The 18,491-nt window shown below is 47.2% G+C and overlaps 1 protein-coding gene across 3 annotated transcripts in view; it reads left to right on the forward strand.

Moving 5' to 3' along the window:
- LOC134984030 (oocyte zinc finger protein XlCOF7.1-like) overlaps positions 1-18,491 on the forward strand; it is a 50,090-nt gene that overhangs the window by 28,453 nt on the left and 3,146 nt on the right. For 2 of the 3 annotated variants that reach the window (XM_063949673.1, XM_063949675.1), the window contains exons 2-4: positions 52-199; positions 9,516-9,707; positions 12,214-12,808. In XM_063949673.1, coding sequence (XP_063805743.1) covers positions 122-199; positions 9,516-9,707; positions 12,214-12,808 — 865 coding nt within the window. In that variant the 5' untranslated portion in view covers positions 52-121. The remainder of the gene's footprint in view (positions 1-51; positions 200-9,515; positions 9,708-12,213; positions 12,809-18,491) is intronic. The other variant, XM_063949674.1, reaches the window with a different exon arrangement.

Here is an 18,491-nt window from a genome sequence, read left to right on the forward strand (position 1 = left end):
GGACTACGAGAAATAGAATTACCGTTGAGTAAATTCTTATTTATTCCAAAGAACTCCAGCTGTGAGGAACGGAGTCTTTATTACACATCACACCTTCTGTATTCTCTCTGATTCACCAAGGATGGACAAAGACAGGAGTCACAGGACTGAGAGGATAATAAATATCACCCTGAAGATCATTTACCTGCTGGCTGGGGAGGTGAGTGGGTCTGGGAGCGTCACAGTGAACTCAAATCTATAGTAATAATACAGGGACATGACTGGGGAGGTGAGAGGATCTGGGAGTGTCACAGTGAAATCACTTATATCTATAGTAATAATACAGGGACATGACTGGGGAGGTGAGAGGATCTGGGAGTGTCACAGTGACATCACTTATATCTATAGTAATAATAAAGGACATGACTGGGTAGGTGAGGGTAATTGGGTTTGTCACAGTGACATCACTTATATCTATAGTAATAATACCGGAACATGACTGGGGAGGTGAGAGGATCTGGCAGTGTCACAGTGACATCACTTATATCTATAGTAATAATACAGGGACATGCCTGGGGACGTGAGAGGATCTGGGAGCGTCACAGTGACATCACTTATATCTATAGTAATAATACAGGGACATGACTGGGGAGGTGAGGGTATCTGGGAGTGTCACAGTGACATCACTTACATCTACAGTAATAATACAGGGACATGACTGGGGAGGTGACAGGATCTGGGAACATCACTGTGACCTTTTATCCATAGCAATAATACAGGGACATGACTGGGGAGGTGAGTGTATCTGGGAGCATCACAGTGAACTCATATCTATAGTAATAATACAGGGACATGCCTGGGGAGGTGAGAGGATCTGGGAGTGTCACAGTGACATCACTTATATCTATAGTAATAATACAGGGACATGACTAGGGAGGTGAGAGGATCTGGGAGCATCACTGTGACCTTATATTTCTAGTAATAATACCGGGACATGACTGGGTAGGTGAGAGGATCTGGGAGCATCATTGTGATCTTATTGCTATAGTAATAATACAGGGACATGACTGGGGAGGTGAGGGGATCTGGAAGCATCACTGTGACATCACTTATATCTATAGTAATAATACAGGTATATGACTGGAGAGGTGAGGGGATCTGGGAATGTCACATTGACATCACTTATATCTATAGTAATAATAAAGGGACATGACTGTGGAGGTGAGTGAATCTGGGAGCACCACTGTGACCTTATATCTATATTAATAATACGTATATGACTGGAGTGGATCTGGGAGTGTCACAGTGACATCACTAATATCTATAGCAATACAGGGACATGACTGGGGAGGTGAGGGGATCTAGGAGAGGCACAGTGACGTGACTTATATATAGTATTAATACATGGACATGACTGGGGAGGTGAGGGGATCTGGGAGTGTCACAGAGACATCACTTATCTATAGTAATAATACAGGTATATTACTGGGGAGGTGAGGGAATCTGGGAGCATCACAGTGACATCACTTATATCTATAGCAATAATACAGGGACATGACTGGGGAGGTGAGGGGATCTGGGAGCATCACAGTGACATCACTAATATCTATAGTCATAATAGAGGGACATGACATGGGAGGTGAGGGAATCTGGGAGCATCACAGTGACCTAACTTATATCTATAGTAATAATAGAGGGACATGACATGGGAGGTGATGGAATCTGGGTGCGTCACAGTAACCTAACTTATATCTATAATAATAAGTGGACATGACTGGGGAGGTGAGGGGATATGGAAGCGTCACTGTGATGTCACATATATCTATAGTAATGATACAGGGACATGACTGGGGAGGTGAGGGGATCTGGAAGCATTACAGATTGACCAAACTTTAGGTCTTCATCGGCCAAGGTATAAAACTTGTAAAACTTAGCAAACATGTCTGACCCCGACCAAGTAGCTGCTCGGCAAAGTTCTAATGCCGAGACACCCCGTGCAGCCACCCAGGATGAGCCCACCTTTCTAGTGGAATGTGCTTTTACCGATTGAGGTAACGACAAACTTGCCATGGAATGAGCCTGCTGAATCGTGTGACATATCCTGCGGGCAATAGTCTGCTTGGAAGCAGGATACCCACGTTTATTGGGAGCATATAGCACAAACAGAGACTCTGTTTTTCTAACTGGAGCTGTTCTGGCAACGTACATTTTCAAAGCTCTGACGACATCCAGGGACTTTTCCTCAGCCAAAGTGCCAGTAGCCACTGGCACCACAATAGGTTGGTTAATATGAAAAGAGGAAACCACCTTTGGCAGAAATTGTTGCTGAGTTCTTAATTCTGCCCTATCCTCATGGAAGATCAAATAAGGGCTCTTGTGAGACAAGGCCGTCAATTCAGACACCCGCCTTGCGGATGCCAATGCTAACAAAATGACAACCTTCCAAGTGAGGAATTTCAACTCCACTTTACTTAAGGGTTCAAACCAATGTGATTTTAGGAATGTTAAAACCACATTAAGATCCCAAGGTGCCACAGGTGGCACAAAAGGAGGTTGGATGTGCAGGACCCCTTTTACAAAGGTCTGCACCTCAGGAAGTGAGGCCAATTGTTTCTGAAAGATAATTGACAAAGCAGAAATCTGCACTTTTATGGAGCCTAATTTAAGGCCCGCATCCACTCCATTTTGTAGAAAATGGAGAAAACGTTCAAGGTCAAACTTCTCCACTGGAGCTTTCTTGGACTCGCACCAGGAAATATATTTCCTCCAAATACGGTGATAGTGTTTCGACGTCACACCCTTCCTAGCAAGTATAAGAGTGGGAATTACTTAATCGGGAATACCCTTACGGCTAAAATCTGGCGTTCAAACGCCATGCCGTCAAATGTAGCCGCTGTAAGTCTTGATAGACGAACGGCCCCTGCCGCAGTAGATCCTCGCAAAGAGGAAGAGGCCATGGATCTTTGACTAACAACTCCTGAAGATTCGGATACCAAATTCTCCTTGGCTAGTCTGGAGCTACAGGAGCGCTGGAATCTGTGATTTTCTTAGGATTCTCAGAACCTTTGGAATCAGAGGAAGCCGAGGGAAAACGTACACAGACGGATACACCCAAGGTGACATCAGTGCATTCACTGCCGCCGCCTGAGGGTCCCTGGACCGGGAACAATACATTAGTAGTTTTTTGTTGTGGCGGGACGCCATCATGTCTATGTGGGGAATCCCCCAAAGATTGGTGATTAGAGTGAAGACCTCCTGATGGAGGCCCCACTCTCCTGGATGTAGATCGTGTCTGCTGAGGAAGTCTGCTTCCCAGTTGTCCACTCCCGGAAGGAATATTGCTGACAGAGCACTTACCTGAGTCTCTGCCCAGCGAAGAATCCTTGTGGCTTCTGCCATTGCTGTTCTGCTCTTTGTGCCGCCTTGGCGGTTTATGTACGCTGCTGCTGTCACATTGTCCGATTGGATCAGGACAGGCCGGTTTCGAAGAAGATGCATCACTTGTAGAAGGCCGTTGTAAATGGCCCTCAACTCCAGCACGTTTATGTGAAGAAGAGTTTCCTGACTTGACCATCTTCCTTGGAAGGTCACCCCTTGTGTGACTTCTCCCCAACCTCAGAGACTTGCATCCGTGGTCACTAGGATCCAGTCTTGGATCCCAAATCTGTGTCCTTCTAAGAGGTGAGAGCTATGGAGCCACCACAGGAGTGAGATCCTGGTGTTGGGGGATAGAACTATCCTCCGGTACATATGGAGGTGGGATCCAGACCATTTGTATAACAGGTCCCACTGAAATACTCTGGCATGGAACCTCCTGAATTGAGGGCCTTGTATGCCACCACCATTTTCCCTAGCAACCGAATGCATTGATGAATGGAGACTGTTGGTGGTTTCAGAATGAGTTTTACCAAACTTTGAATTTCCAGTGCTTTCTCCGGAGGGAGGAACACTCTCTGCTGGACCTTGTCCAGAAACATACCCAAAAATGCCAACCGGGTTGTTGGAACTAATTGTGATTTCGGCAGGTTCAAGAGCCAGCCGTGCTGTTGTAGAAGCGACAGAGACAGTGTAATGTCCTGTACCAGTTTTTCCTTGGCCCTCACCTTTATCAGGAGATCGTCCAAGTACGGGATAATTGTAATCTTTTTCTGAGGAGAACCATCATTTCTACCATGACTTTTGTGAAAATCCTCGGAGCCGTGGACAGGCCAAACGGCAACGTCTGAAATTGGTAATGAGTATCCTGGATTGCACACCTGAGATAATTCTGATGAGGGGGATAAGTGGGAACATGAAGGTAGGCATCCTTTATTTCCAAAGACACCATGAATTCCCCCTCCTCCGGGCTGGAGATCACCACTCGGAGAGACTCCATTTTGAATTTGAACTTCTTCAGGAAAAAATGTAGAGATTTTAGGTTGAGAATTGGTCGTACCGAGCCATCCAGCTATGGCACTACAAATAGGCTTGAATAAAAACCTTCCCCTTGTTGCTCCCCGGGGACCGGGATCACAACCTGATTTTGACATCATTTTTGTATTGCTCCAAAGACTAGAGCTCTGTCTGGAAGTGAAACTGGTAAGGGTGATTTGAAAAAACGATGGGGGAGGGGAACGTCTTGAAATTCCAGTTTGTACCCTTGGGTCACAATTTGTAACACCCAAGGGTCCAGGTCCAAGCGAACCCAAACCTGACTTAAAAGCCTTAGACGTGCCCCCACCGGTGCGGTCTCCTGTAGGGGAGACCCGGCGTCATGCGGTGGATTTGGCGAAAGCCGGGGAGGACTTCTGTGAACTTGAGGAAGCGGGAGTTCTCTTGCCCCTTCCTCTACCTCTGGTAGCGAGGAAAAAGTTACCTCGGCCTTTTCTATATTTGTTGGGCCGAAAGGACTGCATTTGATAGTGCGGTTTCTTCTGTTGCGCAGGAGCATTAGGTAAATAAGTAAACTTACCCGCAGTGGCCGCTGATACTAAATTAGTAAGGCCGTCACCAAACAGTTCCCCACCCTTAAAGGGAAGGGACTCCCTATTTTTCTTGGAATCCGCGTCAGCATTCAATTGATGAGTCCATAGCGCACGCCTAGCCGCAATAGACATAGCATTATCCTTAGCACCCAGGAGGCCAGCATCTCTTGCAGCCTCTTTCAAGTACGCAGCCGTGTCCCTGATATAACCAAGCGTCACTAGGATGCTATCTCTATCCAGATTATCCAAATCAGCAGATAAACTTTCAGCCCATTTTTTAATGGCGCTACTAACCCACGCTGACGCAATAAGCGGTCTAAGCTGCGTCCCTGTGGTAGTAAAAATAGCTTTTAAAGTAGCCTCCTGCTTACGATCAGCCGGCTCCTTAAGAGCCGTCGACTGAGCCGCAGGGAGGGCTACCTGTTTTCACAAGCGTGCTAGGGCTTTGTCTACTGTGGGTGGTGTTTCCCACTTATCCCTATCAGCTGCGGGAAAGGGGTACGCCACCTTGGTCCTATTTGGAATGAGAAATTTCTTATCTGGTGTATTCCAAATGCCATCAAAAAGGTCATTTAGTTCAAAACAAGGAGGAAAAGAAACCGAGCGTCTCTTTTCTTTGTAAATAAGGACCCTCGTTTCTGGTGTAAAGGGGTCCTCGTCAATACGTAATATGTCTTTGACAGCCACAATCATATATTGAATAATCTTAGCCAATTTAGGATCTAATCTAGAATCGGCATAATCGGCACCGGTATCAGAGTCCGTGTCGGTATCTGTGTCATCTAATTGGTCAACACTACATTTCAGTGATCCTTGTATTAAAGCATCATCTACTGATCTCTTCCAAATCTGCAGTTGAGAGTCAGATTCAGTAAACATTTGATTTAACAGTGTAACATTAGCATTTTAAGCAGTTAACCAATCAGCCATCGGCGGTGCTGACAGGACCCCCAAAACATTTGGTGTCCCCAATAAATTATCCTCCTGAGAGGAAAGTTCTGCCTCAGACATGTTGTCTCCCTAACAGCACCCAAAGAAAAGCCTGTGAGGGAACAAAAGGAAAGGAGCCAGCTCACACCACAGCGCCAAAGTGCAGGTCTGAAAACACCCTCAGGTGTCACAGAGCTGCAACGCTATATATCTGTATAGAAATAATCTGCCCCCCTCATTTTTATAGCCCCTGGTACTTGTCTGCTGTGAGGAAGAACCAGCGCTGCTGCTTGGAGGAGGAAATGGTGCCGAGTGAGCCTGGAGGAAGAAGCCCCGCCCCCAACATGGATCGCTTCTTCCTGCTTATTTTTACATGTTTATCCTGGCGGGGGTTTGCGGGCAGTGCCAGGGCACTGTACAGATGTGCCAGCCTTATTTTTGAGGTATTTTTTTGCTCCCCAGGGTGCCCCTCCCCCCCAGTGCTCTGCACCCAGCGGTGTGTACAGTCCGGGAGCCTTGCATGTACTGAGCAAATCATGCTTCACGATACCTCTATATGCCGTCTTTGTTGAAGAGAAGACGTATTTTCCTCACATACTCACCTGTCTTCTGACTTCTGGCTTAAAGAGGGGGGACGGCAAGCTGTGGGAGGGAGCATCCAGGAGAGCCTGGCGTTTGTCTCCCCTCAGTAGCTGAAGGCATCCTGTCAGCAGCAGCAGAGCCCTGAAACTCATTAGAAGTGGGTCTAGACTGCTCTCCCCTCTTTCCCACGAAGCAGGGAGTCTGTAGCCAGCAGATCTCCCCAAAATAAAAATCTAACATTAAGTCTTTTCAGAGAAACTCTAAGAGCTGCCCAGAGTGCGTCCATCTCGCAGGGCACATTTTCTAAACTGAGTCTGGGGAGGGATATAGAGGGAGGAGCCAGGTCGCGCCCCTTTGAAAGTCTTAAAGTGCCCATGTCTCCTGCGGATCCGTCTATATCCCATAGTTCTTTTGGTGTCCCCAACATCCTCAAGGACGTAATAGAAAATAATAATAATACTATGGGGACATGACTGGGGAGGTGAGTGGATCTGGGAGTGTCACACTGACATCACTTATATCTGTAGTAATAATACAGGGACATGAATGGGGAGGTGAGGGAATATGGTAGCGTAACTGTGACATCACTTATTTCTAGTAATAATACAGGGACATAACTGGGGAGTTGAGGGAATCTGGGAGTGTTACAGTGACATCACTTATATCTATAGTAATAATACAGGGACATGAATGGGGAGGTGAGGGAATATGGTAGCGTAACTGTGACATCACTTATTTTTAGTAATAATACAGGGACATGACTGGGGAGGTGAGGGAATCTGGGAATGTCACAATGATGTCACATATAGCTATAGAAATACACAGGGACATAACTGGGGAGTTGATGTGATCTGGGAGCGTCAGTGACATCACTTATATCTATAAAAATAATACAGGGACATGACTGGGGAGGTGAGGGGATCTGGGAGTGTCACTGTTATGTAACTTATCTCTATAGTAATAATACAAGGACATGACTGGGGAGGTGAGGGGATCTGGGAGCGTCACTTTGACATAGCATATTTATAGTAATAAATCAGGGACATGACTGGGGAGGTGAGGGGATCTGGGAGCATCACAGTGATGTCCCTTTTATCTATAGTAATAATTCAGGGACATGACTGGGGAGGTGAGGGTATCCGGGAGTGTCACTGTGACATCACTTATATCTAAAGTAATAATACAGGGACATGACTGGGAAGGTGAGGAGATCTGGGAGCGTCACTGTGACATCACATATCTATCGTACTAATACAGGGACATGACTGGGGAGGTGAAGGGTTCTGGGAGTGTCACAGTGACATCACTAATATCTGTAGTCATAATAGAGGGACGTGACTTGGGAGGTGAAGGAATCTGGGAGCGTCACAGTGACCTAACTTATATCTATAGTAATAATACAGGGACATTAAAGGGGAGGTGAGGGAATATGGTAGCGTAACTAACATCACTTATTTTTAGTAATAATACAGGGACATGACTGGCGAGGGTGAGGGGATCTGGGAGTGTCACAGTGACTCACATCTATAGTAATAATACAGGGACATGACTGGGGAGTTGAGGGTATCTGGGATTGTCACTGTGACATCATTTATATCGTAATAATACGAGAACATGACTGGGGAGGTGAGGGGATCTGGAAGCGTCACTTTGACATAGCATATTTATAGTAATAATTCAGGGACGTGACTAGGGAGGTGGGTGGATCTGGGAGCATCACAGTGATGTCACTTTAATCTATAGTAATAATTCAGGGACATGGCTGGGGAAGTGAGGGTATCTGGGAGTGTCACAGTGACATCACGTATATCTAAAGTAATAATACAGGGACATGACTGGGAAGGTGAGGAGATCTGGGAGCGTCACTGTGACATCACATATCTATCGTACTAATACAGGGACATGACTGGGGAGGTGAGGGGTTCTGGGAGCACTACAGTGACATCACTTTTATCTATGGTAATAATACTGGGACATGACTGGGGAGGTGAGGGGATCTGGGAGCATCACAGTGACATCACTAATATCTGTAGTCATAATAGAGGGACGTGACTTGGGAGGGTGAGGGGATCTGGGAGTGTCATAGTGACTCACATCTATAGTAATAATACAGGGACATGACTGGGGAGTTGAGGGGATCTGGGATTGTCACTGTGACATCACTTATATCTATTGTAATAATACGAGAACATGACTGGGGAGGTGAGGGGATCTGGGAGCGTCACTGTGAAGTCACATATCTATAGTAATAATACAGGGACATGACAGGGGAGGTGAGGGGATCTGGGAGAGGCGCAATGATGTCACATATCTATAGTATTAATACAAGGACATGACATGGGAGGTAAGGTGACCTGGGAGTGGCACAGTGATGTCACATATCTATTGTAATAATACAGAGATGTGACTGGGGAGGTGAGGGGATCTAGGAGCGTCACAGTGACGTCACTCATATCTATAGTAATTATACAGGGACATGACTGGGGAGGTGAGATCTTGGAGCGTCACAATGACCTCACTTATATCTGTAGCAATAATACAGAGATGTGACTGGGAGGGGCGAGGGGATCTGTGAGTGTCACAGTAATGTCACTTTTATCTATAGTTATAATACAGGGATATGACTGGGGAGGTGAGGGAATCTGTGAGTGTCACAGTGACATCACTTATATCAATAGCAATAATACAGGGTCATGACTGGGGAGGTTAGCGGATCTGGGAGCTATACAGTGACATGACTTTTATCTATATTAGTAATACAGGGACATGACTGATAAGGTGTGGGGATCCGAGAGCATTACAGTGACGTCACTAATATCCATAGTCATAATACAGGGACATGACTGGGGAGGTGAAGGGATTTTGGAGCTTCATAGTGACGTCACTCATATCTATAGAAATAATACAGGGACATGACTGGGGAGGTGAGATGATTTAGAAGCATCACTGTGAATTCACTTATATCTATAGTAATAATAGAATGACATGCCTGGGGAGGCGAGGGGGGGGGGGGGTCTGGGAGTGTATATATTGATATTTGATGTCTTCTCCATTACTCAGGATTACACAGTAGTGAAGAAGACATCCAATGAGTGTGAGATACTCAACAGCCATCCCTGTGTGTCAGGAGTTCTGAGTAGAACCCAGAGCCCCATCTCAGTGCCTCCACCTGACCCACTAATACATGAGAGACCCAATGACCAAAAGATACTGGAACTCACCAACAAGATCATTCAGCTGCTGACTGGAGAGGTGACTTCTGGGAATGGGGCATTATACAGTAACACCAGGGGATGTGTCTGGGTGATGACTGGAGAGGTGACTGCTGGGAATGGGACATTATACAGTAACACCGGGGGGGGGTGTCTGGGTGATGACTGGATAGGTGACTTCTGGGAATGGGGCATTATACAGTAACACCAGGGGACGTGTCCGGGTGATGACTGGAGAGGTGACTGCTGGGAATGGGACATTATACAGTAACACCAGGGGATGTGTCTGGGTGATGACTGGAGACATGACTGCTGGGAATGGGACATTATACAGTAACACCAGGGGATGTGTCTGGGTGATGACTGGAGAGGTGACTGCTGGGAATGGGACATTATACAGTAACACCAGGGGATGTGTCTGGGTAATGACTGGAGAGGTGACTGCTGGGAATGGGGCATTATACAGTAACACCAGAGGAAGTGTCTGGGTGATGACTGGAGAGGTGACTGCTGGGAATGGGGCCTTATACAGTAACACTTGGGGATGTGTCTGGGTGATGACTGGAGAGGTGACTGCTGGGAATGGGGCATTATACAGTAACACCAGGGGATGTGTCTGGGTGATGACTGGAGAGGTGACTGCTGGGAATGGGGCATTATGCAGTAACACCAGGGGATGTGTCTGGGTGATGACTGGAGAGGTGATTGCTGGGAATGTGACATTATACATTAACACCAGGGGATGTGTCTTGGTGATGACTGGAGAGGTGACTGCTGGGAATGGGACATTGGCCCTCATTCCGAGTTGATCGGTCGCAAGGCAATTTTAGCAGAGTTACACACGCTAAGCCGCCGCCTACTGGGAGTGTATCTTAGCATCTTAAAATTGCGAACGATGTATTCGCAATATTGCGATTACAAACTACTTAGCAGTTTCAGAGTAGCTCCACACTTACTCGGCATCTGCGATCAGTTCAGTGCTTGTCGTTCCTGGTTTGACGTCACAAACACACCCAGCGTTCGCCCAGACACTCCCCCGTTTCTCCGGCCACTCCTGCGTTTTTTCCGGAAACGGTAGCGTTTTCATCCACACGCCCCTAAAACGCCGTGTTTCCACCCAGTAACACCCATTTCCTGTCAATCACACTACGATCGCCGGAGCGATGAAAAAGCCGTGAGTAAAAATACTATCTTCATTGTAAAATTACTTGGCGCAGTCGCAGTGCGAATATTGCGCATGCGTACTAAGCGGATTTTCACTGCGATGCGATGAAAAATACCGAGCGAACGACTCGGAATGAGGGCCATTATACAGTAACACCAGGGGATGTGTCTGGGTGATGACTGGAGAGGTGACTGCTGGGAATGGGGCTTTATACAGTAACACCAGGGGACGTGTCTGGGTGATGACTGGAGAGGTGACTGCTGGGAATGGGGCATTATACAGTAACACCAGGGGATGTGTCTGGGTAATGACTGGAGAGGTGACTGCTGGGAATTGGGCATTATACAGTAACACCCGGAATGTGTCTGGGTGATGACTGGATAGGTGACTGCTGGGAATGGGACATTATACAGTAACACCAGGGAACGTGTCTGGGTGATGACTGGAGAGGTGACTGCTGGGAATGGGACATTATACAGTAACACCAGGGGATGTGTCTGGGTGATGACTGGAGAGGTGACTGCTGGGAATGGGACATTATACAGTAACACCAGGGGATGTGTCTGGGTGATGACTGGATAGGTGACTGCTGGGAATGGGACATTATACATTAACACCGGGGGACGTGTCTGGGTGATGACTGGAGAGGTGACTGCTGGGAATGGGTCATTATACAGTAACACCAGGGGATGTGTCTGGGTGATGACTGGAGAGGTGACTGCTGGGAATGGGACATTATACAGTAACACCGGGGGACGTGTCTGGGTGATGACTGGAGAGATGACTGCTGGGAATGGGACATTATACAGTAACACCAGGGGATGTGTCTGGGTGATGACTGGAGAGGTGACTGCTGGGAATGGGACATTATACAGTAACACCAGGGGATGTGTCTGGGTGATGACTGGATAGGTGACTGCTGGGAATGGGACATTATACATTAACACCGGGGGACGTGTCTGGGTGATGACTGGAGAGGTGACTGCTGGGAATGGGTCATTATACAGTAACACCAGGGGATGTGTCTGGGTGATGACTGGAGAGGTGACTGCTGGGAATGGGACATTATACAGTAACACCAGGGGACGTGTCTGGGTGATGACTGGAGAGGTGACTGCTGGGAATGGGGCATTATACAGTAACACCAGGGGACGTGTCTGGGTGATGACTGGAGAGGTGACTGCTGGGAATGGGACATTATACAGTAACACCGGGGGACGTGTCTGGGTGATGACTGGAGAGATGACTGCTGGGAATGGGGCATTATACAGTAACACCAGGGAACGTGTCTGCAGCTGTGTGTGTCATTATATTTGTATTGTTTAATCTATTACTGAAATCAACAATTATTACAGTCTTCTTTTATTGGTGGTTTATATAGGGTGAAGCCCAATTAAATAATATTAAAGTCAAAGATACAGAGGGAGAAGAAGATACGTATGTGACTGATATGAACGCAGAAGATATAGAGGGAGAAGAAGAGACGTATGTAACTGATATGAAGGCAGAAGATACAGAGGGAGAAGAAGAGACGTATGTGACTGATATAAAGGCAGAAGATATAGAGGGAGAAGAAGAGACATATGTGACTGATATAAAGGCAGAAGATCTAGAGGGAGAAGAAGAGACGTATGTGACTGATATAAAGGCAGAAGATATAGAGGGAGAAGAAGAGACGTATGTGACTGATATGAAGGCAGAAGATCTAGAGGGAGAAGAAGAGACGTATGTCACTGGTATGGAGGCAGAAGATATAGAGGGAGAAGAAGAGACGTATGTGACTGATATAAAGGCAGAAGATATAAAGGGCGAAAAAGAGACGTATGTGACTGATATAAAGGCAGAAGATATAGAGGGAGAAGAAGAGATGTATGTGACTGATATAAAGGCAGAAGATATAGGGGGAGAAGAAGAGACGTATGTGAGGGGTGATCAGCAGTGTAAGGAGGAGGAAATCTCTACAGATATCAGCACAGGTGAGTAATAAACACTTATTACAGAAAAGAGTCACATATTCTCCTTGCTTAGTCACTACAGCAATCTCTTATCCTACACCTTCCTCTATCAGTACACATTAGGGAACTGTATTTTCCCAGTAAGGGAGTCAGGAGCCATCAGCCCCTATTATACTCCTGCTCTCCCCCTCACATCATGTCACTGTGTTACCAGCCCAGAGATCTAACCAGTCTCCTCCCCACACTCTCTGGTATATTTCATACATCAAGAGCCATCAGCCCCTATTATACTCCTGCTCTCCCCTCACATCATGTCACTGTGTGTTACCAGCCCAGAGATCTGACCAGTCTCCTCCCCACACTCTCTGGTGTATCTCATACATCAGGAGCCATCAGCCCCTATTATACTCCTCCTCTCCCCTCACATCATGTCACTGAGTGTTACCAGCCCAGAGATATGACCAGTCTCCTCCCCACACTCTCTGGTGTATCTCATACATCAGGAGCCATCAGCCCCTATTATAGTCCCGCTCTCCTGCTCACATCATGTCACTGTGTGTTACCAGCCTAGAGATCTGACCAGTCTCCTCCCTACACTCTCTGGTGTATCTCATACATCAAGAGACATCAGACCCTATTATACTCCTGCTCCCCCCTGACATCATGTCACTGTGTGTTACCAGCCCAGAGATCTGACCAGTCTCCTCCCCACACTCTCTGGTGTATCTCATACATCAGGAGCCATTAGCCCCTATTATACTCCTGCTCTCCCCCTCACATCATGTCACTGTGTTACCAGCCCAGATATCTTACCAGCACCTCCCCACAATCTCTGGTGTATCGCATACATAGCACAGGATATAAAGATAAAAATAAAAAGTCTCGGTGGAGTGGGCAAAAGCCAGATTGTAGTGGATCAAGGATGGAGTTGTCAGAGAGGTAGCTTGTGAGATGGCTGTAGACCAGTCATTCAATTAGTTTGGAGGCGATTGGGAGAAGAGAGATGGGTCGGTAGCTAGTGAGTGATGAAGGGTTGAGGTTGTTTTTTTCGAGACTAGAGGACACCAGAGCATATTTGAATGGTGAGGGAAAGATGTCGGTAGAGAGCGATAGGTTATAGAGGTGAGCAAGGTGGGAACAGGCAGTGGGGAGAGGGAGCGGAGAAGACGGAAGAGGAGGGGTTCCAAGGGGCAGGTTGAGGGGGGATAAGATGAGGGAGTGGACTTCCTTGTCTGAGGTGGGACGGAAGCAGGACAGGGTGGGATAGATGGAGGGGAGGGATGATGGGGGCAGCAGAGGGTTGACGGGAGTAGATGTCATTTTGGATAGCCACAATTTTGGAGATGAAGATGGAGGCAAAGTCAGTGACAGTGAGGCAGGAGGAGGGGGTCGGTGGAAATTTTTTAAAGTTTTAAAGAGTCGGCGTGAACTGGAGGACTGAGAAGCGATGAGTGTTTGGCGAGAGAAAGAGCAGAGCTGTAGGAGGAGAGAATAAACTTGAAATGGAGGAAGTCCGCCAGAGAGTGAGATCTCCAGGAGCGTTCTGCGGAGTGTGAACATTTTTGTAGGAATCATGTTAGTTTGGTGTGCCAGGGTTGGGACAGAAGGTGGCTACCTGGGTGGGACAGGTCATGGTGGAAAGAGGAGAGAGGAAAGTCTCGAGGGAGGACAGGGTAGCGGGGTTGAAAGACCCGAGATTGCGTCTGGTGATGTTGGGTCTGGGCGTGGAGAGGAGATGGGAAGATGAGAGGGTGAAAGTAGATAGTGGTCAGAGAGAATGAAGGAAGAGTTAGGGAAATCAGAGATCAGATCGGTGGGTGAAGACATGGTCGAGGGAGTTGCTGAGATTGTGAGTAGGGGTGGAGGACCATTGAGAAAATCCATAGGTGGTGGAAAGTGCAAGAAGATTAGTGGAAGCTGCATTAGTGATGTTGATAGGGATGTTAAAGTCAACAAGGATGATAGAGGGGAGGTCGGAGGAGAGAAAGCAGCCAGGGGGGCGGTAGATCACTGCCACATGGAGGTGAATGGGGTAGAAGAGGCAGATAGTGTGGACTTCAAAGGTGGAGAAGGTGAGGGAGGGCTCAGGTGGGATGACAAAAAAGGTGCAGTTTGTGGAGAGAAGGATGCCCACGCCTCCACCCTAGCGGCCATCAGGTCTGACCGTGTGGGTGAAGGAGAGGCCCCCGTAGGAGAGGGCAGCAGGGGAGGTGGTGTCAGAGGAGGAGAGCCAGGATTCAGTGATGGCGAGAAGGTTAAAAGAGTGGGAGATGAAGAGGTCGTGGATAGTTGGCAGCTTGTTGCAGATTGATCTAGCATTACAGAGTGCACAGGAGAAGGGAAGGGAGGGGACAAGGGAGATGAAGATCAGGTTGGCTGGGTTCTGAATGTGTGTGTGGGTGGTCTGGAAATTGGGGGGGGGGGATTACCTAGCAGTGAGGATTGGTATGGGACACGATCGAGGCGCCATAATTCCAGTACAGTAGTGTTGTTCAGAGGAATAATATAGAATGAGGTGGGTGTAATATAGAATGGACAATGAGAAGGGGGATGTAGTAAAAGCAGAGACAGTGAAAAACTTTTTTTTTTTTGTAAATAATGGACGGAACGGAAAGGCTGAGATTGTTACACAGTGGTTGTAGAGAGTATAAATGAGGAGTAGAAAGCAATGTGTGAGAGCAGTATGGCAGGTATGTAATCAGACAGGGAGGTCAGTGTCTGGGCTGCAGGTGTTGGTGGTACTGGATTAGGTTACTCTGTAGGATGTTGATTGCAGTTGGGGAAGATAGTCTGCTGTCCTTCTGTTCCTCTCCTGTTTATCTCCGAGTATCTTCAAAGGTCATATATTCATACTTAACACTAACATACTATGCAGCTAGGATGCTTTGCAGCCAAATATGTACTGATTAAATATAAATGCATACATTGATACAGGCTTGGTTGCCAACAGCACCCACAATCTCTGAAACCCCACCCACCCTGGATGGAGATAGTGTCTGCTGAGGAAGTCCACTCCTGTTGATGTAGGACACCGCTGTGACGTTGTCCGACTGAACTTGAATGGCTCGATCTTGCAGAAGATGTGCCGCCTGTAGAAGGCCGTTGTATATGGCCCTTAGTTCCAGAATGTTTATTGGAAGGACAGATTCCTGGCTTGACCAGTTTCCTTGGAAGTTTTGCCCCTTGGTGACTGCTCCCCAACCTTTGAGGCTTGCATCCGTGGTTAGAAGAATCCAATTCTGAATCCTGAACCTGTGTCCCTCAAGCAAGTGAGAAGTTTGCAGCCACCAGATGAGTGAAATTCTGGCTTTCGGTGACAGGCGTATCTGCTGGTGCATGTGAAGATGCGATCCTGACCACTTGTCCAGGAGATCCAGCTGGAAGAACCGTGCATGGAATCTTCCGTATTGTAGAGCCTCGTAGGAGGCTACCATCTTCCCCAGAAGGCGAATGCACTGATGAACCGATACCCGGGGAGGTTTCAAGACATCCCTGACAATTGATTGCATCACCAACGCTTTCTCCACTGGTAGAAACACCCTCTGCACTTCAGTGTCGAGTATCATCCCCAGGAAGGCCAGTCTCCTTGTCTGTTCCAAATGTGACTTTGGAAGGTTCAGGATCCACCCATGATCCCAGAGTAATTGAGTTGAGAGCGCAATACTCTGCAACAGCTTCTCCTTGGAAGATGCCTCTATCAGCAGATCATCCAGATATGGAATTATGTTCACTCCCTGTTTGCGTAGGAGGAGCATTATCTCCGCCATGACCTTGGTGAACACCCTCGGTGCTGTGGAGAAGCCAAATGGCAACGTCTGGAACTGATAGTGACAGTCTTGTAGTGCAAACCGTAGATAGGCCTGGTGAGGTGGCCAGATCGGAATGTGAAGGTACGCATCCTTGATATCCAGGGATACTAGGAAATCCCCCTCCTCCAGACCTGAGATCACTGCTCTCAGAGGGGTAAATTTACTAAGGTGGGAGATTTTTAGAACTGGTGATGTTGCCCATAGCAACCAATCAGATTATATCTATTATCTGCTAGAAGCAGCTAAATAAATGGTAAGTAGAATCTGATTGGTTGCCATGGGCAACATCACCAGTTCTAAAAATCTCCCACCTTAGTAAATTTACCCCAGAGACTCCATCTTGAATTGGAAAACCCTCAAGTAGGGGTTCAACGAATTCAAGTTCAATATAGGCCTTACCAAACTGTCCGGTTTTCATACCACAAACAGGATTGAGTAATAACCCTTGGTTTTTGGGTGAGGTGGAACTGGAACAATGACATTTGTTTGTACCAATTTTTGAATGGCTTCCTGTAGGATAGCACTTTCTGTCAGCGAAGCTGGTAAGCCTGATTTGAAGAATCTGTGAGGTGGGAGTTCCTGAAACTCCAGTCTGTACCCCTGGGTATCAGTATCCGTCACCCAGGGATTAGGCATGATGACGCCCAGACGTGACTGAAATCTTTTAGTCTCGCTCCCACCTGCCTGATCTCCAGGCTGAGAGGTCCACCATCATGCTGAATATTTAGAGGAAGCAGAACCTAGTTTCTGTTCCTGGGAACCTGTTGGTGCACGTTTTTTGGATCTTCCCCGACCTTCTCTAAAGAAGGTGGGAGGGGGTTTGGATTTTTTTTTATTTTGCGGTCCAAAAGGACTGCAGTGTAGATTAAGGATAAGATTCCTAGCTGGGGCTGCTGCAGAGGGAAAAAATGTCGACTTACTCGCAGTCGCCGTGGAAATCCACACATCCAATGCGTCCCCAAATAGTGGCTGACCTGTGAATGGCAGGTTCTCCACACTTTTCTTGGATTCTGAATCCGCAATCCATTGGCGTATCCAGAGTCCTCTGCGTGCTGAGACAGCCATGGAAGTAGCTGGCCAATGTCCTTCATGGCCTCCACCATGAAACCTGCAGAATCCTGTATGTGACGTAAAAACAAGTCAATGTCACTCCTATCCATAGTATATAAGTCCTCTAGTAAGGTGCCTGACCACTTTACTATGGCTTTAGAGATCCACGCACAACCAATAGTGGGCCTTAAAGCCATGCCTGTAGCAGTGTATAGTGATTTGAGCGTAGTCTCAATCTTGCAGTCAGCCGGCTCCTTTATGGCGGTTGAACCAGGAACAGGTAAAACCATCTTTTTAGACAGCCTAGATACAGAAGCGTATCAGAGTCGGTATCAGTGTCAGCTTGCATTATCTGGGCAAGTGTACGTTTTTGGGGTATGTAGGTGGGGTTTTAGATGAAGTAGTGGGAGCTGAATACTTCAAACCCACTACAGATTGTCTCAAAACCTGCGTCTCTTTCTCAGTATGTGACATCCTTGTTGAAATCTGGGATATCATTCCCCTTAAAGAATCCACCCATGGGGGTTCGGATTCAGAAGGCTGACAGCACATTGCAGTCCTGAGTACATGGAATAGACTCCTCAGGAGAAGATACACACTCTGCAGCACAGGACTCAGAGTCCTTAGACATGGTAATGTGGATATACACACACACACACACACACACACACACACAGGAAAATGTCAGATACAGTTTCCTCCAGAGTACCTTCAGAGAGTCACAGAGTATAAGGAGCAGCCACACAGCGCCCCTGTAGGCAGTTATTATGATAAAAGCCCGGCGCTGACTAACCTTAATAGGGAGGGCAGCGCTCCCTGTCAATGTCCTAGTTCCTAAGATCTGC

This window comes from Pseudophryne corroboree, assembly GCF_028390025.1.
Source record: "Pseudophryne corroboree isolate aPseCor3 chromosome 3 unlocalized genomic scaffold, aPseCor3.hap2 SUPER_3_unloc_30, whole genome shotgun sequence".
NCBI lineage: Eukaryota > Metazoa > Chordata > Amphibia > Anura > Myobatrachidae > Pseudophryne > Pseudophryne corroboree.